The sequence below is a fragment of the Eulemur rufifrons genome, chromosome 19, assembly GCF_041146395.1.
Source record: "Eulemur rufifrons isolate Redbay chromosome 19, OSU_ERuf_1, whole genome shotgun sequence".
NCBI classification, from domain to species: Eukaryota; Metazoa; Chordata; class Mammalia; order Primates; family Lemuridae; genus Eulemur; species Eulemur rufifrons.
In genome coordinates this window covers 8069412-8095197 of record NC_091001.1, presented here as the reverse complement: position 1 = coordinate 8095197, position 25786 = coordinate 8069412, and the positions used below count along the sequence as shown (strand labels likewise).

The window sequence follows — 25786 nt, the reverse complement described above, 5'->3', positions numbered from 1 at the left end:
TGACTCAACTCCAGGAAGGGCTACGCTGACCTCTCAGGGGCAGTGGAACAGACTGAGAGATTAGTTACTTAACAAACTAAGAGATTCACTTACTGATCCTTCCTAGATCTTGCAGGAAAACAGTGATTTTATTTCATGTCATCTCATTCATACGAACTGACTTTGCAAATTCATCACTTTCTACCTCCTACCACAGATAGAGATGTAGTGTGAGGTAAACCGTGCCTGCTTGAACATACTTCCGTCTATAACGAGGAAAGTCAATAGGCCGAATCATCACTCACCGTGTGTATGGATCTCGCTGACGCACCGTGGAAGCGACTTATAGTTCTGGTACTGGGGGAAGCTTTTCCTTGACCTGAGCCAAAGGCAGCCTCTGTGTGGTCTCCCCTGTTTAAGATGGAGAATTGTTTTGGTCTGCATTTAGATAATAGCAATGCAAAAAGGCATGATGTATTCTAACGTGGTGAGAGAAGCATGGCCTACGTCTAGGAAGGAGTGGGGCGGTGTCTACTGCTCAATGTCCTGCCTACAGCTCTGACACTTTTAGCCCATTTCTCTCAACTGTTTCTTTCCCTTCATTCTTTCCCTCAACTTCTCACCCCATTTCCTGGACATAAAACCTAAAGCAAAATTAAGGGGAGCAGCATAGAGAAAAAATTTCAAGTACAATGTCAAGTAGCGAGCAAAGAATCTGAGTTTGGAAACTGACTGCAAACATTTTGTTCTGTCACATTCTGGTGAAATATGTCCCTAAGGGGAATATTAATGATATCCTTGATTTCAGGGACAATTTTACCAAGAAGCAAAGTTACATATTAGATGAATTATAATCTGTCTTCCTGCTCTATGATTATGTGACTTTATAAAATTCTTCTAATATTATCTTCAGCTGACTTCAAGGTAGAAGATGAAACTTTATTTTCTACATTATAGCAACTCTTTCATTCACCTGAAATCTGGGGTCTTGGTTTTCTCGTTTTTATATTATATGTGGTTTTTGTTTCATAGACATCTCTGCTTTTGATACAAAGTCCTGAACATGGGTGGAAATGAAATGACCTACAATTTAAAGAGAAATTGGGGTAGCTGCTTCTTAAGAAGAGAAATCAGAAAGGAGGAATTAAGGCCAGGTGCGGTGACTCACGGCTGTAATCCTAGCACTCTGGGAGGGTGAGGCAGGGGGATTGCTTGAAGCCAGGGGTTGAAGACCAGCCTGAGCAAGAGTGGGACCCCTTGTCTACAAAAAATAGAAAAATTAGCCGGGCATGGTGGCACATGCCTGTAGTTCCAGCTACTCGGGAGGCTGAGGCAGGAGGATCACTTGAGCCCAGGAGTTTGAGGTTGCTGTGAGCTATGATAACACCACAGCGCTCCAGCCTGGGCAACAAAGCGAGACTCTGTCTCCAAAAAAAAAAAAGGGGGGGTGTACTTAAGTGTATTCAAGAATATAATGCTTCTTGTCCATGAAGATGATCAAACACTGGTACAGGTTACTCAAATAGAAATGCCATGGAACCTTCTCTCAGAAATTTTTATTCTAATTAGAAAATTTCTTTTAATAACAAAAACTTTATTTGGGGGATTTAATTTTCCTCTATTAAAGGCAAGCAAGGTTATTAGTTTTTTATATATCGGTGTATATGTCTATATATATATGTTATGTATATACACTGTATATGCATATACATTAATCTATATACTGTATATATAATTTATGCTTATATACGTATGTGCTATTTTGGTCCTTTTTTACATAATTGGTAGCATACCATATACATATGAATACTTAGTAATATATCTTAGAGATCTTTCCACATAAGCACCTTCTCGTTCCTTTTTACAACTCGCTGGTATTTCATTGCGCAGACGTGTCGTCGAATATTTAAACAGCCTCCTCTTTAGATTGTGTCTAATCTTTTAATATTGCAAACACTCTAGCAATAAACAGTGTACACACCTCATTTCTCTCTTGTATATCTGTAAGATAAATTCCTAGAAATAGATTTGCTGGCTCAAAGGGCTTGTCTGTTTGTAACTTTGATAGTTATTGCCAAACGACTTGTCATAGAAGTTGTACAAATTTTCCCTCTGATGCATAACGTATGCGAGTAGCCATTGTGCTCTGCCAGAGAATGTGAGTCAAATTTCTGGATATTGCCAATCTTGTTGACTAAAAAATGGCATTTCAATAAATTAATTAAATGGCATTTCAGTATAGCTTTAATTTGCATTTGCACCAGAATGTAAGCTCCACAAGGACAAAGATCTTTGGTTGGTTCACTGCTGTATCTTCTGTACCCAGAAGGCCGATATTATTGGCACATAGTAGGCACCAAAAAAAATTGTTTTTGAAAGAATTTATTCTGAGTGAGACTGAGCGATCTTTCATATATTTAAAAGCCATTTGTATTTCCTTTTCTGTAAGTAGTCCATTCTCACCCTTTACCCATTTGTCTCCTGTGGCCTTTTCTTCATCAATTATTATAACAGAAGCTCCTTATATGATAGGGATTTATCTGCTTATTTTTGATGAGCAGCAAATAATTCTCCCCATTGGTCACTTGTTTTTTTATCACTTAGCTTGTGATGGGTTTTGCTGTGTACATTTTTTCCACATAGTCAGATTTATCAGACTCTTCCCTGAGTTTTGTATCATGATTAGAAAGGTCGACTTGGCAGCTATAAATGAATTCTACTGTTGTTTCTTCCCTTACCTTTCTGGTTTCGTGTTTCCATTAAAATCAAACAATAAATGCCTGAGATGACGGATACCCCAATTACCCTGATGTGATTAATTCACATTGTGTGCCTGTATCAAAACATCACATGTAACCTGTAAGGAGATACAACTATTATGTACCTATAATAATTAAGAATAAAGAGTAAATTAAAAAATAAAGCACAAAAAACAATAATAAATTTTTTAAATCATTGAGCCATTTGAAATTTACTCTAATGTTAGTGCAAGACCTGGATTAAGTTAACTTGTTGTCCTAAATGATTATTCAGTTACCCCAGCATCATTCATTAAGTAATTCTTCATTTTCCTACTGATTTGATGTGCCATTTTCATCACTTACTGAAGTCCTGCACTTTCTCATTTTTCATTTGATGTGTTTATCTAGTCATGTACCAAAACCATGCTGGAATGACTACTTCTCCTCTTTATTCTTCTATTTCAATTTTTTCCTATTATTGACAGTTTATTTTTATAGCAATATTTATATGTACTTGTTTATTTCAAAAATATTACATTTATTAATATTTATTGAGGGAGAATTGACATTTTTATATGTTCATCTTCTTACTCGAGAACACAGCACACCTTTCCTTCTGCACAGGTCGTTTCAGTCCTGCAGGAACATTCTTCGGAAATTTCTTCGGAAAGATCTCATGCATTTCTTATTAAATTGATTCCTAGTTACTTTATCTTTTTGTAGTTGTTTTAAATGCAGTGTACCTTCTAGCTAGTTGTTGTTTAAATATATGAATCCTATTGATTTTTTAATATTAATGTGTACCCTGTCCCTTGCTGAATCTTTTAAAGATGTTTTTTAGGGAATTATCTTAGATTTTCCACATATATAATTATAGCATCTGCAAAATAAGCGATCATTTTACCTATTCTTTTAAATTTTGAAACTTTGTATTTCTGTCTCTCAGCTGATTGTGTTGACTTGGACTTCCAATACAATGATAGATAAAGTGGCAATAGTGGACATCCTTGGAAATGTCTGGCTTTAGCTAGGCATGCTTTTAGTGTTTCTCTACTAAGCATATTTCTGAGCTTTTTGTTTGTTTGAAACAACTATATTTTATCATGTTAAGGAAGTATATATTTATCTTATTTTTATTAGAAGTTTTAATGAAGAATCAACATTGTATTTTGTCGAATCCATTTTTAGCATCTATAGAGATAATCAAACCATTTTCCCCTTAGATCTATAAATATGATGAGTGACATTAATAGATTTCCTAATGCTAAACTGTCCTTGTATTCCTGGAATGAGCCCCATTTGATCATGGTAGGGGTGCATATATGTGTGTGTGTGTGTGTGTGTGTGTACATACTATTTCAAAACCGTGCTACTGAATGCTTTTGCTAATATTTTGTTTGAGATTTTTACATGGGTATACAGGCTTGGGAGTCTGAATTGTTATAGACATCCCACTGATTCTGATGCACATTAAAGCTTCAGAATGAACTTGCCATGCAAATAATTGTTCAGACAATCTTTGACATGCATCTTATAACTCAGAATTTGAGATTTGGAGATTGTCCTTTTTAAAGGTTAAAATACCAGAAGAGCCCACTCATGAAACTAACTAATTATCAAAGGAAATTAACAGGGTTCTTTTGGTTGGAAAGCGAAACCACTCATCATTTGCTTATTCATTTGGTTTGCTCAGGTTTTATAGCACAATATAACTGCAATTTACTATGGCAAGTGATTACCTGTCAAAATGATGGCTAGTCTGAAGTAATTCTCTAGTGCTGAGTTATTTCCAGTTTCTCCTGGTATCCAAAGTCATGTAACTTACATGGTAATAGCAAAACTTCTAAAAAATTGATTAAAAGGCAAAAATGTAGGATATATGTCATTTTAATACCTTCTTCAGAATAGCTAAACAGCTAGAATCTATTTCTACACTGGGAAATAGAGTTTCTTTCAAATAATATTAATTCACTAACACTGGTTAAGGCAGAAGGAACAGTCAGAAATCCTTTAAAACTTCACAAGAGTCTTTTCACAAATGTGTCAAATCTCTGAACCAAACATATCTATGACCTTTTTTTTCTAGAAACCTCAGAAGAGCCTAAAAAATTAGAAAGAATTTCAGTCTGAATTTTGACCTGGCAGAATTTAGTGAACAAAATGGATTTCCAGGAATAGAAACTTTGGTTAAAAATAAAACTCCATGCCTTATGTTCTCAAATAAATCCCCTATCACATTATCCATGGCGATGTCCAGGTTGCCCTCTGATGCTGCTTTCTTCTTCTTCTTCTTTTTTTTTTTAAAGATTTCTATTGCTTTTCAAAGGTTCTTTATACCATGATATGTGGTATCTAACCTCAATTCATCTTTCCAAAGTCACTTTTGATTCCCACCGAACAATGGAAACTTTCAGGGTGTTTTCACCACTTTGGTTCTGATGATTTTCATGTGAAAGACAAGGTCCATCCTCCACCAGGAGGGCACATCTAAAACGTGCTCACCCTAGCCAGCCTCCCTCGGCCACTACGGGAATTTGCCCCTTCAATTTTTTATGTTCTTATTTTTGAAACTGCTTGTTCAGCTACATTTCACTTGGTTATTAAATTGGAAAGCAGAAAATAGCTAAAAACAAAACAAAATAAGGAGTAAATAGGTTTAGGTGATCATACAACATGTGTCTCTCTGTGCCCTCCACTTCTCCAACAGGGGACTTACCCAACTTTGTTGTATTATGATTACTCATCTGTCTGCCTCCTCGAGTAGAAAGATTGTGTTTTATGCACTGTTTCATTCTTCAGAACCCACCTTAAAGCATGACCCCATAATAGGTGCTCAATAAATATGTACTGAATGATTGAAAGAATGTCATTCAACTCCTCTTTTGATGCCTCAATTTTCTCAATAACCAGGCACGGGTCCAGGCAGTACAAGGAGGCATCTCTGGAGTGCCGCCCAGGAATTTGAGAGTGAGGAAAATACAAGGCCCTCTGAGAGTTAATGTATAAAATCAATCCATGATCACAGCACAAACTCACAAAGTCATCTTCAAAAAAAATTATTCCCAATCCCAAACGTGTTAAATCTTAAAAGTGCTATGTTAAATGAGCCAGTCTACCCCTAAAGTGGGGAAGAAGGTCTCACGCTATCTGGCAAAGGAATGCATCTTAAACCCCACGAGACACCTCTTGTCTGTGGTTTGCCTTCCCACATGGTTCTGTCTGTCTAAGAGAGAGAATACACGTGTTTGTGGCAAAAGCATTTGGGCCCGTATTTCTCTCAATTGGATCATTCTTTGTGAATTAATACATTGGCCTTCAGATTTTATAAACCTGTTGGTGTGAGCTGACATACAACGGATCCTTCGTAACGGGCTGCCATTGTAGGGGCTAGGCCCACAGACATAGAGGAAAGCACTGGACCAGGCAAATTCATGGCCATGAGGCACCTGTGTGGCCTGCGGGAGGCAGAGGCCAGGCGGCCGATGCTGGCAGGGCCCTGGCCGTGCCCCATGCTCTCTGTCCTAAGTTTTGGCAGTGGGCAGCGACACCTGCACTACTGAGATCATTTCCCTGTGCTTCTGGCAAAACTAGTGTGGCAGCCTTGAGGCAAAAAGGAGGAAAATAAAGGTAAGGATAAAATGAGGTGAGAAAGGTGAATTTTTATATACTTTGAAAAATAGCAAGCATTACCAAGTACGAAACAGGATATTTTTACCAGTATCTTTTTAAGCCCTCTCAAGGGGTCTGCTTGGAATTTAGTGAGACCCATGTATGTGCGCAGCTGGGAGGGCTGTGGAAATAAGGCCCCCAGTTCTCCTGTCCTCTCCTTCGGACTTGGGCAGATTCAGCCGTCATGACTCTTCGTGGAAACTGCAGTAATGAATGTCTAAACTGTTGCCCACAAAGTACTTGATTTCCTCACAAGAGCTTCTCCAAAATTGGAGGAATTTAGGTTACCTTCACAGATTACGTTGGTCAAGACAGCTGTAGAACTTTCCAGACCATTTGGTGATTCTTATTCAGTTCTCTAATCTGGCTTCAAAAAACCTTCCACTCTTAATTATTTTTTCATATTGCCACAGGAATTTAGAACTGCTATGTATCATTCTGACCTTTTCATCACACAAAAACGTTGGCGCTTTCGTGCAAGCCCAAGATACCTAGCAGCCTTTGAGGGCCAACAGAACCAATTATGGCAGCTTAAAATAGATTTTATTGTTCAAGGTGCCAACTCCCTACTATGTCCAAAGCTCCATCTGTTATTAACAATGCTCCTAAAACTACTCATCTGCTCCAAATCTGATCATTGTGAAAATCAAATGAGGGTGGAAAATAAATGACTGCAAAATTATCTAGAATTAACAACTGAAGAGACAAAGAAAAAAATAATAAAAAACCTCCTTGAACTGGCATCCGCCAGTATTCTGAGCCATTGACTTAGTTCCTGGTTAATTCATACTGCAGATATCCTTAAAACTACTCCAAGGAATAAAATTGATGAAGTGTTTAACCATTTTTTTTTTATTATTTTGGATAGGCATTATCAAAAGTTATAATTTAGGGAGGAAAAGTATTTGAAAGGTCTTTGTAAGACAGCAGCAGCTGTTCTTTCAACGTAGTAAATGTAGAATTGTATTTGCCTGGCAAATATTTACTGGGTACCTACTAGGTGCCATATATACGCACTACACTGTGAGCTGGGGACACAGTGATGAGTGTCATCAGACAGTGTCCTTGACCTCAAGCAGCTAACTGGCTCGTGGGAGAGGCATCAATCAAATAACACAAAAATGTAAACCAGCGACAGGGATGATTGCTACAAAGAGAGATTTGCGGTGTTGCGAGGGTGTGTAATAAGGTGCGTTGCCTGTCCAGGAGGTCCGAGATGACTTTCTCTGAGGAAGTGTTAGTTAAGCTAAGCTCAGAAGGGAAGGGTTGGAGTTAACCAGACAAAGTCAGGGTGGGAGGAGGGAGGTTTCTAGGGAGTCATGGGGGAGGCAGGATGGTCCAGGCAGGGACACTCTGTTTAAGGACAGACGAGATGCGTACGTGCATGTTTTTATCATCAATTCTTCGAGACCGGCATAAATGGCTGTCACATAGAGGCATTCAGTGAATGAATAGAATAAATCATCCTATTCTGCCTATAGAGTCTTCATACTGGTGAATTTTTCCTGCAAAGAGAACCATCCTCTTCATTTTGAACCATTCTGTAACCAAGCAGATGGCTGGTAACCTTTCTTATTTTATGAACTCAAATCTGTATTTTAAGAATCATAAATATGATAGTTCAGCAAGTAAAAATTAAATTTTCATGTTATCTTGCTTCATTGCAGGACATCTGGCACCTGTAATTTATCTCCTCTTCTGCAGGAAATTGAAACCTGCTTAGTGTCTGTTATGCTGGCCATATAAACATGTTGCAAATTATAATTTTACATCGCCATTAGTTTTATTTTGGGGTAATATAAATTATTGGGTCATCCACTTCTTTTTGACATTTAGTAATTTTCTTTCACAATAAAATTCCATATTCTTTTGTTTCATGTTCCCTGAGAACCCACGCACATTAACTGCAAAATATATTTTAGCCAATGCTGAAACGTTTCTTTGCAGATGACTCACATTGTCACACAGCTCCTACAACCTTACATAGAGAACATGCTTCATCGCAGTTTCCAGTGCTAGGTGTAAAGGAGCAAGAGGAGTTTTGATCTGTGGCTCGAACCAGAAGATCCCAGTTCACTATTGCCCTTAAGTGGTGTGCTAGGAAGTGCATCCATTGCACACAGCTGAGTTTGAACCCTGACTCTGGTAGAAACCAAGCTGTGAACCAGTTGCTTAAACTCTCTGAGCTTCAGTTTTCTCATCAGGAAAAAAGTGAAGTTCTTATGAAATTACATGAAATGTGTGTGAAAGCACATTGCCTATGGAAGGTGCTTGGTGAGACCTCGGTTTCCCTGTCCTAAGGCAAGCAGGGGTAGAATCTCCTTGACTACACTGGAAGCCCTGTCAGGGCAGGGACCACGCCCAGGGTGTGCGTCACTGTAGCGCCAGTGCTTAGCATAGTGGTTGGCCCATAGTCAGGGTTTGATACACTATAGTTGAATATTTAAAAGTGAAGAATTTCAAGTTTTAAAGATTTCACTCTTTCTGATGGAGAATAGAGGGGAGATAAGAAATGACCCTTTCACGGACCCCTGCAGCAGGAGTGAATGGGAGCTTTGATTCCAGAAACCTGATGTTATAGATATTTATTTATTGACTGTCCACCATGAGGACATGTCAGGGGCGATCTCAAGTGTGCAGAAAGCCAGAGGGTCAGACGTTCCCTCTCCCTGCTTCCCGGCACCCAGAGCACCACGCTGTGGCCCACGCTCAGCCAGCCCGATGCTCCTCCTCGGGCCCCGCAGTCCCAGGGAGAGACGCAAAGCGCAGGCAAAGAGCAGCCCCGGCAGCTCGGAGGGAACATCCCACGGTGGTGACGCCGGCAGGGCCATTCGCACCAAACCGTTCCTGTTTTACCACTTGGACTGTATTTTTGGCTTCCTGGCCCCCTTCAATGCCTGTTTATTTTCCAAGTTCAGATTCCCTAACCTGCCTGTTGTTTTTATGGGCTACCTACCGGTTTTCCAATAAATTTCCCCTCTGTAGTCAATCAAGTTGGTTTCTGTCGTTTGTGTCCAGTGATTCAGAGGTTCTAGTCCACTCCTCCTGCCCCTGGCCTTGGTTTCCCAACATGGTCGACCCATTAAGCACTCTTTCTAGGGGTACATTTTAAAGTCGCTTGTACATAGTTCTCAAATCTTTTCTTTAAGATGACATTATTCTTAGACATCCTTCGCAATTTCACACAGTGTGCTACACAGTCTTCAGTGGGGTGGAATGTCGTTCCCTGCAGTGACTTTGTCTCTTCATTTCCCAAACCTCATCTGCTCCTTTTACTCTACACGCATTTCCTTTCAGGACTTGTGATATTTAATAAGCTTCTACTGGTGTGAACTATGTGCCAGGCACCGTGCTTGGGACAAGGATACAAAGATGACTAAGACAGAGTCAGCACCTGCGGGAAGATAATAGCTGAGCGAGTAAGAGGTAAAGTGGATTAATGCCCCGACAGGCAACACAAGCTCTCACACCTCTCGAAGCAAGAAGGAAAATGTTAGAGACATAGAAAAGGCTGGGATTTGATTCTGTATGACATCTCTTCCTATAGCAATGAGACACATTTATTCTACCAGTGTTCGCTGTGCCCCTAGTATGGGCCAGGCAGAATGCGGAGCCCGCGTCCTGGTAATCTCTCCTTATTCTCCCCTGGAGGGTGAATGAACTTCTTTTGGAGAGGGTGAGCCTGTCTATGTCTCTGTGTGTATGTGTGTAAGGACACTTAACTCTGCAACACGTGAACAACTGGAGAGGCACTCCAGAGTGTCTGGCTGGAGGGAGCAAGCTGCTCTGTGGAAGGCGACACGCAGTCGCTGCGCTTTGAACGACATCTTTCTCTACCCGTGTTCCTGCCTCTCCAGAGAAGCCTGCCCGCCGTCCGCCACTGCAAAGAGAGGCCTGGAAACCGGCACAAGGGAGACGTGGTTTCCTTCCATTGCTCTCTCAGAAAGAGCAACTTATGACAGGGAGGGGAAAGACTGCGTTTAGGTTAAAGGAAAATAAATAAGAAAGAATCTGCAATCTGCCTCTCCCCCCTTTAGCACGCTAAGCCTCAAAGCATTCTTGGTTTTAAAAAAGAGCCATCACCCCTTGGCCTGCACCAAACACGGATATGATATAACTGGTGATAAAGCCCGAGGACTCTTAGGGAGAGCTGTCAAAGGGAAAGGGTGGCTGAGACAGGTTTCTTCTGTGAATGAAAATCACAGGCTCATAAAGGCAACCTGTGAGGTTAGTCTTGTGGTTAGCCAGCGCCTAAAATTTGTGATTCTCTCGATTAGATGGGCTGACAGGGGAACTATTGACTTTTTCTCAGACAAGACTGCAGTGCTCAAAATTATGACTTGAAAACAGAAATGACCAGGATTCCGAAGGCAACAATAAAGCCCAACAGAACTGTGTTGAAATATTCCTGGATGGCCGGGTGCGGTGGCTCACGCCTGTAATCCTAGCACTCTGGGAGGCCGAGGCGGGTGGATCGCTCAAGATCAGGAGTTTGAGACCAGCCTGAGCAAGAGCGAGACCCCATCTCTACTAAAAATAGAAAGAAATTATCTGGACAACTAAAAATATATATAGAAAAAATTAGCCGGGCATGGTGGCGCATGCCTGTAGTCCCAGCTACTCGGGAGGCTGAGGCAGGAGGATCGCTTAAGCTGAAGAGTTTGAGGTTGCTGTGAGCTAGGCTGACGCCATGGCACTCTAGCCCGGGCAACAGAGCGAGACTCTGTCTCAAAAAAAAAAAAAAAAAGAAAGAAAAGAAAAGAAATATTCCTGGAGTTTGGGCATTTGTACTGAATAAGAAGAAAACCCCACTTTCTCCTTTTAAAAATTGATTTTGCCATTTAAAACAACTTCGTAGCTTTTATTTATTTATTTATTTATTTATTTTTTTGAGACAGAGTCTCACTCTGTTGCCCGGGCTAGAGTGAGTGCCGTGGCGTCAGTCTAGCTCACAGCAACCTCAAACTCCTGGGCTCAAGCGATCCTACTGCCTCAGCCTCCCGAGTAGCTGGGACTACAGGCATGCGCCACCATGCCCGGCTAATTTTTTGCATATATGTATTTTAGTTGTCCATATAATTTCTTTCTATTTTTAGTAGAGACGGGGGTCTCACTCTTGCTCAGGCTGGTCTCGAACTCCTGACCTCGAGCGATCCACCCGCCTCGGCCTCCCAGAGTCTAGGATTACAGGCGTGAGCCACCGCGCCCGGCCCGTAGCTTTTATTAATCAAACAAATTTTCATCGACCACACAAAATTTCCAGCTACTTACTCCCCATTTAACCGGCGTCAAATGATTATTTAACCAACTCTTGTTATCAGCCGGAGCATAACCATTTTACCAATAACACTGAGTAGAAGGTATAAATTTTTAAAAACTGAGCTCTTTAGGTACACCCAATCTAATTTCTTCTCAAGCAAGGAGCCTGATTACCTGCAATTTAAATAGCTAGCGAGGGCCTAAGCGCACAGTCCCCTGCGAGAGTCTGTGCGGTCTCTCTGCGGCTGCCGCTGTGGCTGTGCGGGGCCGGGGGGTGGGGAACAGGGGCTTTGCCCAGTGTCCTTTCGTTTTTGAAAGCTGTTTACACACTAGACTTGAGGCCTCCTTTCTTTTCTGACATCGCACAGAGTACGAAGGGGCCTCGGCACTGGTGTGCACAGGAGCTGTAGTAATGTCACGCGTAACTCTGGGGTTTCCAGAGTCCGGGATATTGTTTCTCTTTGATGAAGAACAGGCTTTGTCCATTTCACATTCTCCCTCTCTTTTTTTTAAATGTGATTTGACAGCTTGGATTCAAAAGGAGGCTTCACAGTTAGAAGAAAGAGATTGAATCACAGCATCTGTGCCAACAGCCCCCTTAGCTGCTCTAATTAGGATTCCCTTATTCCATTTCTCCTTCTCAGGAGAGGACAGGGGGCTTTTTAATTGGGGCTATTAGAAGTTCTCTTTACACAATGATACCCTCTGCTAAGTGAAGGCTTCAGCGAAAGCCATACCGACTCTGCAATTACTTCTTGCAATTCCGAGGAATAATGGTAACTTGTCTCATTTAAAAATAAATCTGAGGCTTATTCCTTACTGCTTTCTCTCCTCTGCCTACTCACATGAATTTCTGCTTGCCAATTAAGCAAACTTTCCACTATTGGAGGAGGTCGTGTGGATCATGACCGTCCCCTGATGATAAGACATATTAAACTGGATTTCACGTGCCCACCGCTCCTTTCCTCCAGATGCAAGGCTCATCTAAATGAGTTCAGATCTCAGACCTTCAGCTGCCTCTGGAATCTCCCGAGCGCTGTTCCGTGTGCAGCCGCGGAGCTCACCTGAGATAACCCGCACCGTCAGCGCTCTCAGCTCCTCAGAATCACTTCCTCTTAAGAGAACAGACGTAGCTTTGTATTTATGACCTATTCCCAGAAAAGAAATTAAATATTTAGATGATAAACAAGCACATTTTTAATATATATTCCCCATGTTAGTTCAAAGTATTACCAAGAAGAATGGGCCATTCACAACAGGATGTGGAGTAACAGACACTAAGAGCTTTTCCTTATTATTTTCCATTAACAAAGTCAGTTTCTTTCTAACACCAGTGGCTTCTCCACAACCATAATGCCATTATGCCATCTTCTCTAATGGAAAGCATTAGCTCTATGTACAGAGAAGTACATTATTTACATTATTGTATGCATAGATATGAGGTACGGAATATTTAATGTGTATTTAATATTCAACAATATATAATGTCCTAAGTGATGTGAAATTTTTCATTACTTTATATGCTTGGATTGCAAGGCAAGCTTTTAAAAGATGTTAAGTCTGTCATTTGGGGAAATGTTCATAAGAGTTTAATGGGACTCCCCACTACTGGTCTCTTTCTAGACATCTTTTCTAGCTCACGTCTCTTTCCTAGCACGGATTCACATGGGAAAATTGGTCAAGAAACTCACAACAATGCAGTATTTACGAATAACACACATTTATTTAAAATAATTTAATTTTCAAAACTATAAAGACTCTGGGTCTTAGTTCTGACATTTTACTAGTTGTATCACTTTAGATAAAACACTTAACCTCTCTGAGTCTCGGGGATGGGGGTTCTCCTCTATAAAATGAAAATAACAGCATATACTCTATGTGCTTTAATAATTAGTGAAAATGGTTATACAATATACAGTATTGATGATGTTATTAATCACTGCATTAAGGGCTTTATTACTAAAATATCAATGACAAGACAACATGAAACTGCCTTCAAAATTGCCTGCAGCAAATACGTAGTGGAAAGGATCAGTGGCAGCTTTACTAGGCCTGGAGGCAGCGCTCGCCCGCCGCACCTGCTGGAACGGCCACCAGCCCTGCCGGCGAAGCCCAGGGCACACTTGGGAGACAACACAGCCGCCACCACACTGCTGTCCTTTATGGAAAACTGATTATGCACTGGACACTGTGTTCACGTTCTTGAGTAATCTCTCTATTTCAATCCTTACCTCGATCCTGTGTGGTAGTAGTGATTATCCTTGTTTTACAGAGGAGAAAAGGGACGGGCAGATATGGTAATTTGCTCCATATCACATAGCTAGTTAGTGGTAGTAACAGGACGCTAACGTAAGTCCACGAGTCTTTAAAGCCTACTCTCATAGTGATACATTTTATACTGTCTGTAAGAGACCAACTATTCATACTATGGACTGTCCATCAGGCCTGGTGTTCAGCCAGGATGTGCACGGGTACACCAGCAGAGCCGTTATGTGCAGGGGTCTACACCAGTAGTGCCACGCCTGTAGTTTACAATCAGGGTCCACCCTCATAGGTGGGTACCTGTGTCACACTAGTTGTTAGATATTTTTGACATTACTCCTACTGTCCCAATTTCCAATTATTCCTTTTAGTTCTGCCCTGCTGCAAATCTACTGACAGCCTCACCCTTGCCAAGGACTGACTCCGGCTCACACTCCTCACCGACAACCACGGCATTCAAGATCTCCAACTCGGAAATTCTTTCTCACCACTTCCTGTTCTTCCACCTCTCTCTGCCCGCACTTCTGCTAAGCCCCTGCTCACCCTGCAGCCCAGCTTCTCCCTGCTCACCAGGCTTTCCTCCCTCCCACTCACTTGTCTGAGCAGAAGACAGACACATGAAGCTCCTTGAATGCCAGAGCTGTGGCTTATACTTTTATTCCTGAATTACCTAGATCGCCACTTACACACAGTAGGTGCACAATAAATGCTAAATTGAACCAAAAAAGAAATTAAATCCATAGAGAAGATTCAGAGATCCTTAACACTAAATGGTTTATCCTGAACGATGGATTTATTTCTCAATACTTACTCTGCCACTTCTGCACTCTCCTGTGGCCTTCGAGTATTTTGTGGAAAACGAGGATGATCAAAAATATAAAAACTAATAAAACTAAAACATACCAAGTGATCTTCATGGAACAAATGACATCTGGAAAGAAAAAAATACTATAAAAATACAATCAAATTATGTAACCGGTAAGAGGCAAAGTGGTGGTGTAGCTGAGTTCTACTACATATTCTGCCCTGAGCTGAAAGCCGACCATGTAACTATCCCAATGCAGGGTCACTTGCTCTCCCGAATTCTTTTTTGATGTATTAAATGAGGAAACTTGACCAGGCAGCTTCCAGGGACCTGTTTAGTTCCAAAATGATTGGATTAATTCCACTTGCACGTTGTACTGATACTAGTTTCACTATCATTGCTGTCGCTAAGGCAAGACCACAGCACAACAGAGTCCCAGAATCAGAGCCATTTGTCACTAACAATTTGGCCCTAGACCAAGCGGCCCAAAAATATGTCCTCCAATCAAAAAAGATGCAGTGAGTACAAAGAGGATGGGGAGGAAAGAGAAGGGCAGGCAAAGACAAAGGACTGGATGACACATGCAAGTGACCAGGGCAGAGGAATAACCAGAGCCCCTTTCCACAGGGTCATGGGCAGTGCACTGGCTTGTGTGACAATGATCACATAGTGCACGCATTAATTAAACATAATTGCCCTGGCCTAACTTTAATAAGAATACAGGTATAAACTTGTTCATTTGGATGATACTGAGGCAACATGGGAAGGATGGTCACCATCCATCAGTAGCTGAGCACAGTGTCCCTCGGTTCCGTGAAAACACACTGGCCAGCAAACCCAGGGAACAGTTATTTAAACAAGGATGACTTCATCATGTCCAACACACAACTGTCTACTGACTTCCTAAGCCACCCTATGGACCCTCTTCCCTGCATACAAAACACAGCTAGTACTTATTCAACTTAGCGGAATATGTAACTGGTTTATACCCTTGGATGACTGCTTTTGTGGCACTTGTGATCTGGGTATTTCCTTCACAGGAGCCCAGATGTGCACTAAATAGGCATTCAACATTTATTTAGAGAAGAGGCTGAATGGAGAAAGGGCAGAGGTTGACTGGGATGGCAGCACTCAGTCTCCTTAAAATCGTTCCATGCTATTCTGCTGCCAAGCTTACATTCTTTACTCAGCAATATAAAAGCAGGCAGCTAGTTGGACTCAGAGGCTCACGCCTATAATCCCAGAACTTTGGGAGGCCGAGGCGGGAGACTCTCTTGAGGCCAGGAGTTCAAGACCAGCCTGGAAGGAATAAGCATGACCCCATCTCTACAAAAATAAAAATTAAAAAATTAGCTGGGCATGGTGGTACATGCCTGTCGTCCCAACTGCTCAGGAAGCTGAAGCAGGAGGATCACTTGAACGCAGGAGTTCAAAGCTGCAGTGAGCTATGATTGTGCCACTGCACTCCAGCCTGGGCAACAAAGCAACATCCTATCTCGGAAAAAAAAAAAAAAAAAAGCATGCAATTAAATGGCAGAGACCATTGGTAGTGCTAACAAGGGCCAAAGTGGACCCAATGACAAAGGTGTCACTGAACACTGATAAAACCATGAAGAAAGAACCATGCAGTCACCAAATTCATATTGCAATGGCAGAACGTGCATGATTAGGACTGACCAGCCAGTGCAGCCACCATGGCACCAGCAGGAACTCAGAAGCATCATCTCCCAACGTCCCAGGCTGCCCACTCACTTCTGCAGCCTTCTGGAAAAAAATCTAAAGGGACAGTTTAAATTATTGTTTCAGAGTGAATTTACCAGACTGGACTAAATTTAGTTTCACCTCGTAATGGAGAGGGCTTTTTTAAAGGAGATCAAATTAGTCTTTACACTGCAGAGTAAACTATGCATAAATCTTTAGCCTACACATAGCAAAATGGATATACTTTTTCCAGAACACAAGAGTACGTATTTGTGTATCACTGCTATCTTTCTGAGTCGTCGATGCCCAAAAGCTGTTAACTGTCATTTCATTCGGAATCTAGAATTTATGAATTTTTGTCATTAACACAAGAAAACTCTTAAAATCATAACTACAGAAGTGTTTATTTTCTCTTTAGGTTTTAGAAAAATATAAAAAGCAATTAAATGAATACATTTAATTGAAAACGTTAAAACATTGAAAAAATGTTTCTCATGTCTATAATCCAAACCTCTTTATCTTTCAGATTTCACTACAGTTACTTTCTCCAATCCACCTTCCAGCCTCACTTCTGAACCAGAGAGAACAGACCTCTTTGTTCACGTCTTCTCAGATCCTCTTCCATATCCTCCCCCCAACAGAAACGCACCTTGAAATAACCTTCAATTGCAGAGGCTATCGGGCCCTGGGGCAAACTAACTCACAGGAGAAGTGTCTTTGAAGTCATAGTTTACTTTAAAAGTACATATACATTACATAGTTCTGTTCCCTTTAAAATAAATGTAGTATTTTTAAAAGAATTACCTTTAAAATAATTAAAGTTTTAGATTAAGCATTCTAAAGCAATCTGAAAGACTTCCCTATGTCTGGAAGACCAAAAAGGCTGGCGCATTACTCCGCCGTAGCACGGTGGCCCTGGGATGGCCCTGCCTGTGTGTGAGGCGTCTCCCTCTTCGAGATTCTTTGATGTTCATCTAACTGCGTCTCCAATGACTAGCAGGCTGCCTGGCGTACAGCAGGCACTCATTAAATGAATATATCATAAGATGCTTTCCAAGAGCAGATTTTTATGGGTGAAGTGGGGTTACACTGCTTACTATAAAGGATAAATTGTGATAATTCAAAACAGGGTAAAGTAGGAAGTTAACCAGCCTTCAACAGAATCAAGACACATGGAAGATTTCCCGTTCAGCTCCTACTTTTCCTGCAGAGTCATCTAGTGACTCCATGTGCCTAATCCATACCTCACCCTATCTTCCCAGCATTACGTCAATAATCCCATTTCATCTAGACCTGGTTCTGAGCTCTAATAGAGGACATGTTAAATCAACCCAAAACAAAAATGTAATAGTGCATTACAATGTACGTGGATATTTACATTTCAAAAGAAATCTCACTCGTTAGTGCCATGTGTGGTGACATTATTACTTCACTCGCGGCTAATAGGCATGTCCGGAAGTTAAGGCCAGGCGGAGCGTCTTTCTAGTAGCCCCCACATCCTGACCCATAAAGGCCTCCTCTGCCTCAGGTCACAGCTGGGCCCCATAAAAGTCACATTTTGAAAGAAAAAGAAACAGATAAAAAGACTAACATTCTTTCAAGTCATATTATTTCAACAATAAAATTCATCAGCTGAGTTTCAGAAAATGCAGACCTAATTTTATGTCTATATCTGATTATTTCTTTTCCCTCTAATTTCCTTAAAAACTTACTTTTTGCATCCATTTCTAGGTGCAAAGAAACATGTATACAGTTATTCAGGTATTCCGTAATTCTACAAGTATCGTTTGTAGGTTTTCCCTTGGTTGGCTCTTCCATGATCGCTGACTTTCTAGTGTGGGAGTTTAGATTACAGACAGAGTCATATTCCTCCAAGCGGTCAACTAGAGGAGCTACAGTGAAGTTAAAATGTTGACACGGAGAATGAAATTCATTTGCTTTCACTTCCGTTGATCTTCTCATGATAAGAACTAGAAAGAAATAAGAAAATGTTATTTGCACAATACTAATACCTAATAAGAAAACATATGCAATTCAAAACTAAATCTCCTCCTTTCTATACAAGAAAATGGAAACAAGAAGTCACCTGCACTAAAAATAATTATTAAAGTGATTACGTTTTTTAAGATCATGCAAACCAGGTGGCGGCAGGGCCAAAATAGTATTGGAGCATCTCAAAGAAAACGCAGGTGTTCCCCTGGCGACTAGCAGGGCACACTGCATGCTTCCAAAGTGGTCACAATATTTCCCATCGCACGTTGTGCTAGTTTTCCAGGGCTGCTGTGACAAGACACCATGAACTGGGTGGTTTAATGAACAGAAGTTTGTCTCACAGTTCGGGAAGCGAGAAGCGTGAGACCAAGGCGTCAGCCGGGCCGATTCGTTCTGAGGCCTGGCGGGGGGGATCCACTCCACGCCTCTCTCCTAGATGATGGCGGTTTGCTGGCAATCTCTGGCATTCATTGGCATAGAGAAGCATCACCTTGACCTCTGCCTTCACCTTCACATGGCACTCTCCCTGTGTGCATGTCTGCATCCAAATTTCCCCTTTTTTTAAGGACAACGGTCATACTGGATTTGGGCCCACTCGAACTCATCTTAACTCATTATGTCTACAATGACCCTATTTCCAAATAATGTCACATTCTGAGGTACTGGGGGTTAGGGCTTCAACATAGGAATCTTGGAGGAACACAATTCAATCCATAACACACACACATTATTCTAAACTTTTCCATCCTCTCATTAATAGGTGGAGTCTAATTCCTTTCCTCTGCTGTTGAATCTGGGAGGGTTTGTGACTCACTTATAACCTATCAAATGCAGAGAAAGTGACACTGCATGACTAAGCTGAAAAGGAGAAGCGATCTTCAGCTTGTTCTTCAAACACTAACACTGGAGCCTTAACCACTGTGGAGAAGTCCAACAACTTACGGCCACCATGCTGTGAAGTAGCCCAAGTAGAAAGCTGCCATGCAGGAAACAATCAACTGAGTGAAAAGGCCAACTATATACCTGATAAAGGTTAATATCCAGAATATATAAGGAATTCCTACAGTTCAATAGAAAAAAAATAACTTGATTAACAAATGGGCAAAAGACTTGAATAGACATTTTTCCAACCAAGACATACAAATGGCCAAAGGGTATCTGAAGAGGTGCTGAGCATTACTAATCATCAAGGAAATGAACATCAAAACCACAGTCAAATACACCTCACACCTGCCAGGGTGGCCATGATTAAAAAAAAGGTCCGTGTTGGTGAGGATGTGGAGAAACCGATGCTGTTGCACACTGTTGGTGGGAATGTAAAATGGTCCAATCCCCATGGAAAACAGTATGGAAGTTCCTCAAAAATTTTAAAACAGAACTACCCTATAATCCAGCAATCCCACTTCTTGGTATCAAAAGACTTGAAATCAGTGCCTTGAGGAGACATCTGCACTCCCATGCCCACTGCAGCATTATCACAACGGCCACGAGACAGACACAGCCCAAACGTCCATCGACAGATGGATGGATGAAGAAAATGTGATAACACACACACACACACACACACACACTGAAATTTTATTCAGCTATTAAAAAGAAAGAAATTTTGCCATATACAACAACACGAATGAAACCGGAGGACATTTTGCTAAGTAAAATAAGCCAGTTACAGAAGGACAAATACTTCATAATTCCACACATCTGAGGTATGTAAAGTAGTCAGAGTATTAGAAACAGAGAGTAGAATGATGGTTGCCAGGGGCTGGGAGGAGGGGAAAATGGGGAGTTGCTATTGAATGAGTATAAATTTTTTTTTTTTTTGAGACAGAGTCTCGCTCTGTTGCCCGGGCTAGAGTGAGTGCCGTGGTGTCAGCCTAGCTCACAGCAACCTCAAACTCTTGGGCTCAAGAGATCCTCCTGCCTCAGCCTCCCGAGTAGCTGGGACTACAGGCATGCGCCACCATGCCCAGCTAATTTTTTCTATATATATTTTTTAGTTGGCCAGATAATTTCTTTCTATTTTAGTAGAGACGGGGTCTCGCTCTTGCTCAGGCTGGTCTCGAACTCCTGACCTCGAGCGATCCACCCGCCTCGGCCTCCCAGAGTGCTAGGATTACAGGCGTGAGCCACCGCGCCCGGCTGAGTATAAAATTTTAGTTATGCAAAAAGAGTAAGTCCTAGGGATCTGCCATACAACACTGCGCCTGTAGTTAACAATACCAGACCATGCACTTAAAAATATGTTAAGAGGGTACATCTCATGCTAAGTGTTCTTACCACAATAATAAGAATAACAAGGCCAGGTGCAGTGGGTCACGCTTGTAATACCAGCACTCTGGGAGGCCAAGGCAGAAGGATCGCTTCAGGCCAGGAGTTTGAGACCAGCCTGGGCAACATAGCAAGATCCTGTCTCTACAAAAAACTTTTTAAAATTAGCCAGGCATGGTGGCATGCACCTGTAGGCCCAGCTACTCTGTAGGTTGAGGCAGGAGAATTACTTGAGCCCAGACATTGGAGGTTGCAGTGAGCTATGATTGTGCCACTGCACTCCAGCCAGTGTGAGACCTCCATCTCTAAAAAAATACAATAATAAAGAGCAACAATAATAGAAGAGCACATGGAAAAACTGAGACCACATGAAGAGAGAGACACCCACCTGTCTCTAGCTATTCCAGCTTCCCTCTGTTTTAGCTCCAGTCACTGTCTAACTCCAACAGTATGAAACACCCCAAGCCATAAATGCCCAGTTATGCTTATTCTGAATTCCTGACCCACAAAAAAAGAAAGTAAATAATGAAATGATTGCTGTTGTTTTAAGTCATTGAGTTTTGGACAGCCATTGCAACTGGCACAACCTGTTAATGCAATGTTTTCACTTTTCAAGGAGGCAGAGACATAACATTTGTGAGCTAGCAACCCTTAAAACACTTCCTACTTCTCTCTCGTCATAGAGGCATTTCCACGATTTGCTTTCTGGTGAATTCAACCCAGAATCCTGGAATAGTTACAGCACTACTTGAGTAAGAACCTCATCCAAAGTCAGTGCCAAGAAATCTTGTTCCTACTCTCACATAATGGGAAAAAAGTGCCAATATCTAGTGATACAAGAGACAATCTCACTGAATAGGTATAAGCAATACATTTGATGCTTGGACTTGGGACCACCAGCATATTTTATGGCTGTAAATAAATTATTTAATTTCTTAATGATCCAATTTGATTCAACTTAAATAATATATATTGATTTCATAATAAATACAAAGTTCAGTTAGGCACGGTAGCTAATACGTAGTTATTCTTTTTTTGTTCATTCATTCATTCAATAAAAATTTATTGAGTGTCTACTATGTATTGCATCAGGCATTATGCTAAAAGATAGCGATATAGTAATGAACAAAGACAAAGCCCCTGCCCTCAAGAGGCTCATGGGAGAGTCAAGCAAGTAAAAAAACCAATTCATATACAGTGGATAAATGCTAGGCAGGAGTAAGTACAAATGCATCAAGGGTTCAACGATTCCTTAAAGAATCAAAGTTTGATTTTACTATGAGAAACTACAGGTTTACTTAGAATTTGCTTTTTTAAATTTACTACCTTTAAAGAGAGCATGCTAAATAATCCTTCAACCATCAAACATATGTGAATTATAGTGGCATTTTCACATATTTTAAGAATAGATATTTTGTTTTCAATAAATCAAAGTAAACCAAAAACGAGTAATACCCCAAAGCCCAGCAAGTCACTTATCAACAGCCATACCACCAAGTATTCCAACACCATGAATTTAAAAATGGAATATATTATTAATATGTTTGTAACAGAATAAGTTAATTTATACTTGATACATTTTATTCTCACTTTTACTTTGTGCGTACCTTTTGATGTTTGTTCCTGAGAAATAAAATCCATGTTTCCTTTGGATTCACAAACCAAACATGAGGAGCACATTTTAAATTCACTTGTGATGTCTTGGCAAATCCTGGTGAAGTTCTGACAACTGGAGTGATTTAGAAAGATTCCCATGATAATCTGAGTTTCCCTTACTGGTTGCAGAAAAGTTACAAAGGAAAAATTTAGGTAGGAGACAGAATAGTTGAAATTAGGTTGTAAACACACTTCCAGACATGATAGCTCCAACATTCTTTCTGTAAAGGAAAAGAAAACTTTTTTTACTGTAAAATTTTGAGTTTTGGGCATTCAAATAAATACATGATACACTCCCAGTTTTTCTTGGGATTCAGTATATTTCAGCTTATCAGCGTCAAGACTTTTTTTTAACATGAATTAACCATATTACATGTAAGTATTTCTTTTTTAAACTTGTCAACATTCCCTAATAATTTTCAGAGAACAAATTTCCTTGTAGAGAAGTGCTTGGAAACACTAGTATTTTAACCATTCTCTATTTGGGGAATTTTTAATGGATAAACCTTAGGCTCTTCTGAATCCGTCTGTTCCAAAATAGAGACTCAAGTCAATTGCATGGAGCTGAACAGGGAATGACAACCTCGGACAGTGTCTCTGTGTTAGTTTCCTAGCACTGCTGTCACCAATCACCACAACCTTGCTAGTTAAAAACAAGAGAAATTCACTCTCTCACAGTTCTGGAGGCCAGAAGTTCAACATCAGTTTCAACCGTCAGAAATCAAGGTGTCCACAAGATTGTGTTCCCTCTGAAGGCGCTACGGAGCAATCTGTTCCTCACCCCTCTTCCAGCTCTTGGTGGCTACTGGTGTTCTGTGGTTTGTGGCCATATCGCCCTAATCTCTCTGTCTCATGGTCACACTGCCTTCTCCTTTGCTCTCTCCTCTCCCGTCTGTGCCAAATCTCCCTCCACCTCTTTCTCATAAAGACATCGTCTCATAAAGGACATTTGTGACTGGATTCAGGGCCCACCAGGATGATCCCCTCTTCATAACCAGGATAATCTCCCATCGCAGGATCCTTAATTTAATCACATCAATAAAGACCCTTTTTCCTTATAGGGTAACATTTACAGGTTCCAAGGCTTAGCACGTGTTATCTTTGGGCGGCCATTATTCAGCCTACCAGAACCTCCAAAGATGAAATGTTACAAGGTGACATCGTAAGTTTTACCTTTGTCTGAAGGCAGAGATCAGCTATGGAAATGATGGTATAAAAGAAAGACTACTGAGTTCAGAAACAAAACACGAAGACTCTTACATCTGTCATTAGCCAAGATGTTTAAACAACTTACTTAATCTCCATGAGTCTAGTTTCCCACCAGCAAAATAAAGACAATAACTCTGGATCCTGCTAACCTCAGGGGGTTATAGTAACACTGAGTGGTATAGTCAATATGAAAACACTTTCGAAATTTGTACAAAATGTGTATCATTTAAAAAGCAAACTCACATTTCAAAGTAAAAATTAAAAATTCATCCTTCATTTAGGATAGGATTATCTATGATTTAATTGACACAAATAATCAAACCTCACGATGTAAAAATTGAGAATTCCTATTTAGCAATAATGATCAACTAAGGAATAGGTAACCTCTCTTTCAGAAGATCACAGTCTGACAGTTATTTGTTAGTGTGAGAAAATAACCCACATGGTCAATTCCACCTTTATGTGGCTTCTTTACTATCTCTCATGTAACCATATGGGGCAAAACATATTTTTAAGATTTCTAAACAATGTGGAGCACAATGAAAGAATGACTTCATTTTTTAGAATGATTACTCCTAGTCATACATCTTGGTTCAAATTTGAAAGAAAAGAAAATCAAGCTAGTGATTGGCATTAAAGCATATTTTTAATTTGCAGAATTTGTATTTTAATAGTAACTCTTAAGTGTTTCATTAATGGTGACTTTTTTACTATGTAATCAAAGGCTCATTTAATAGCCTTTTATATTTGAAATTCCTTCTGTAATAATCCCATTTAATTTCCAGCTATAATAAATTTACTTGAATATACAATATTATTGTCTTAATATATCTATAATCAAAGTTGTAATCAAATTGTAAATATAATAAAAAATAATTATATTCAGTAGTAATGTCCCAGAAGGATATGAAAATGCACCATCTGTTGGAACTCTGTAATCTATTGCTTTTTTAATATCACTAAAATACATGAAAAACTTATTTCTTGCCATCTTTCCATTTTCCTTACTGGTATTTTTTATCTTATGAAATCTTCAACTTCTTGAATTTATATTGCTATGATATGACCTAGAAGGGAAATAGAAAATTTTTACTGTCAATATTGCAGTCTTCTTATCTAATAAGTGACCAATAGGGCTTTCTAGAATTGATGATACATCCTTTATATTTGGCTATGAGGCCATTTTATGACGGTTTTTAAACCTCACTTTTAAATAATTCAATTGGAAAAGAAATAAATAGAGGACACTTGGTATAATTTTAAGAAATAGGCCGGGCGCGGTGGCTCACGCCTGTAATCCTAGCACTCTGGGAGGCCGAGGCGGGTGGATTGCTCAAGGTCAGGAGTTCGAGACCAGCCTGAGCGAGACCCCGTCTCTACTAAAAATGGAAAGACATTATATGGACAACTAAAAATCTATATAGAAAAAATTAGCCGGGCATAGTGGCGCATGCCTGTAGTCCCAGCTACTCGGGAGGCTGAGGCAGTAGGATCGCTTAAGCCGAGGAGTCTGAGGTTGCTGTGAGCTAAGCTGACGCCACGGCACTCACTCTAGCCTGGGCAACAAAGTGAGACTCTGTCTCAACAAAAAAAAAAAAAAAAAAAAAAAAAAAAAAAAAGAAAGAAAGAAATTCTACTCAATCATTTTTGCTATCAGGTGAGCTATATTCTCATCTCCATAAATAAGGATTTATGAATTTAACTACTGTCATTAATATTGCTGGAAGTCTGACACCTAAATTCTCGCTCTCAGAGATGGAAATGCATTCCAGAGTTACTCCAGTGCTAAGACTGCTGCCTTTTGGGGGAAGTATATAGAATGCTAAATAAAATTAGGAAAATACATGACAATATAGGAGAAATGCCAAAGTCAATTATTTTCTCTTTTTAAAGAAAAGCAAATAGTAAAACTAGAGAAATATTAACTATCTTTATTTTTTAATTTACATTATAAAAATATATCATACATATCTATATAAAATGTACTGTGCCAGTTAAAGAATAATAAAAATAACAAACACCCATGTACCTATACCAAGATTTAGAAACAGGATATTAGCAATATCTTTGCTGCATCTCATCCCTTCCCACCCCTACACCATAGCATATTTTAGAAATATATACATGCATACAGAATATATTGTATGCATTCTTCTATGATTTGCTTTTTTCTTTTTTGCTTAATATGTTGTAGTTATGTTGATGCGTAGATCTGTAGTTGTTAATTATTTGTGGTATTCTTATG

General features: G+C 40.2%; 1 protein-coding gene across 1 annotated transcript in view; it reads right to left on the bottom strand.

The window, feature by feature from the left end:
- Positions 1–300: 300 nt before the first annotated feature.
- The window catches only part of TMEM156 (transmembrane protein 156), a 32999-nt gene continuing 7513 nt past the window's right edge, over positions 301–25786 (bottom strand). The window contains exons 2-6 of the mRNA XM_069495017.1: positions 22284–22553; positions 18129–18386; positions 14722–14841; positions 12713–12796; positions 301–390 (exon numbers count right to left, since the gene is read on the bottom strand). Of these exons, the coding sequence (XP_069351118.1) occupies positions 323–390; positions 12713–12796; positions 14722–14841; positions 18129–18386; positions 22284–22553 (800 nt within the window). The 3' untranslated portion in view covers positions 301–322. The remainder of the gene's footprint in view (positions 391–12712; positions 12797–14721; positions 14842–18128; positions 18387–22283; positions 22554–25786) is intronic.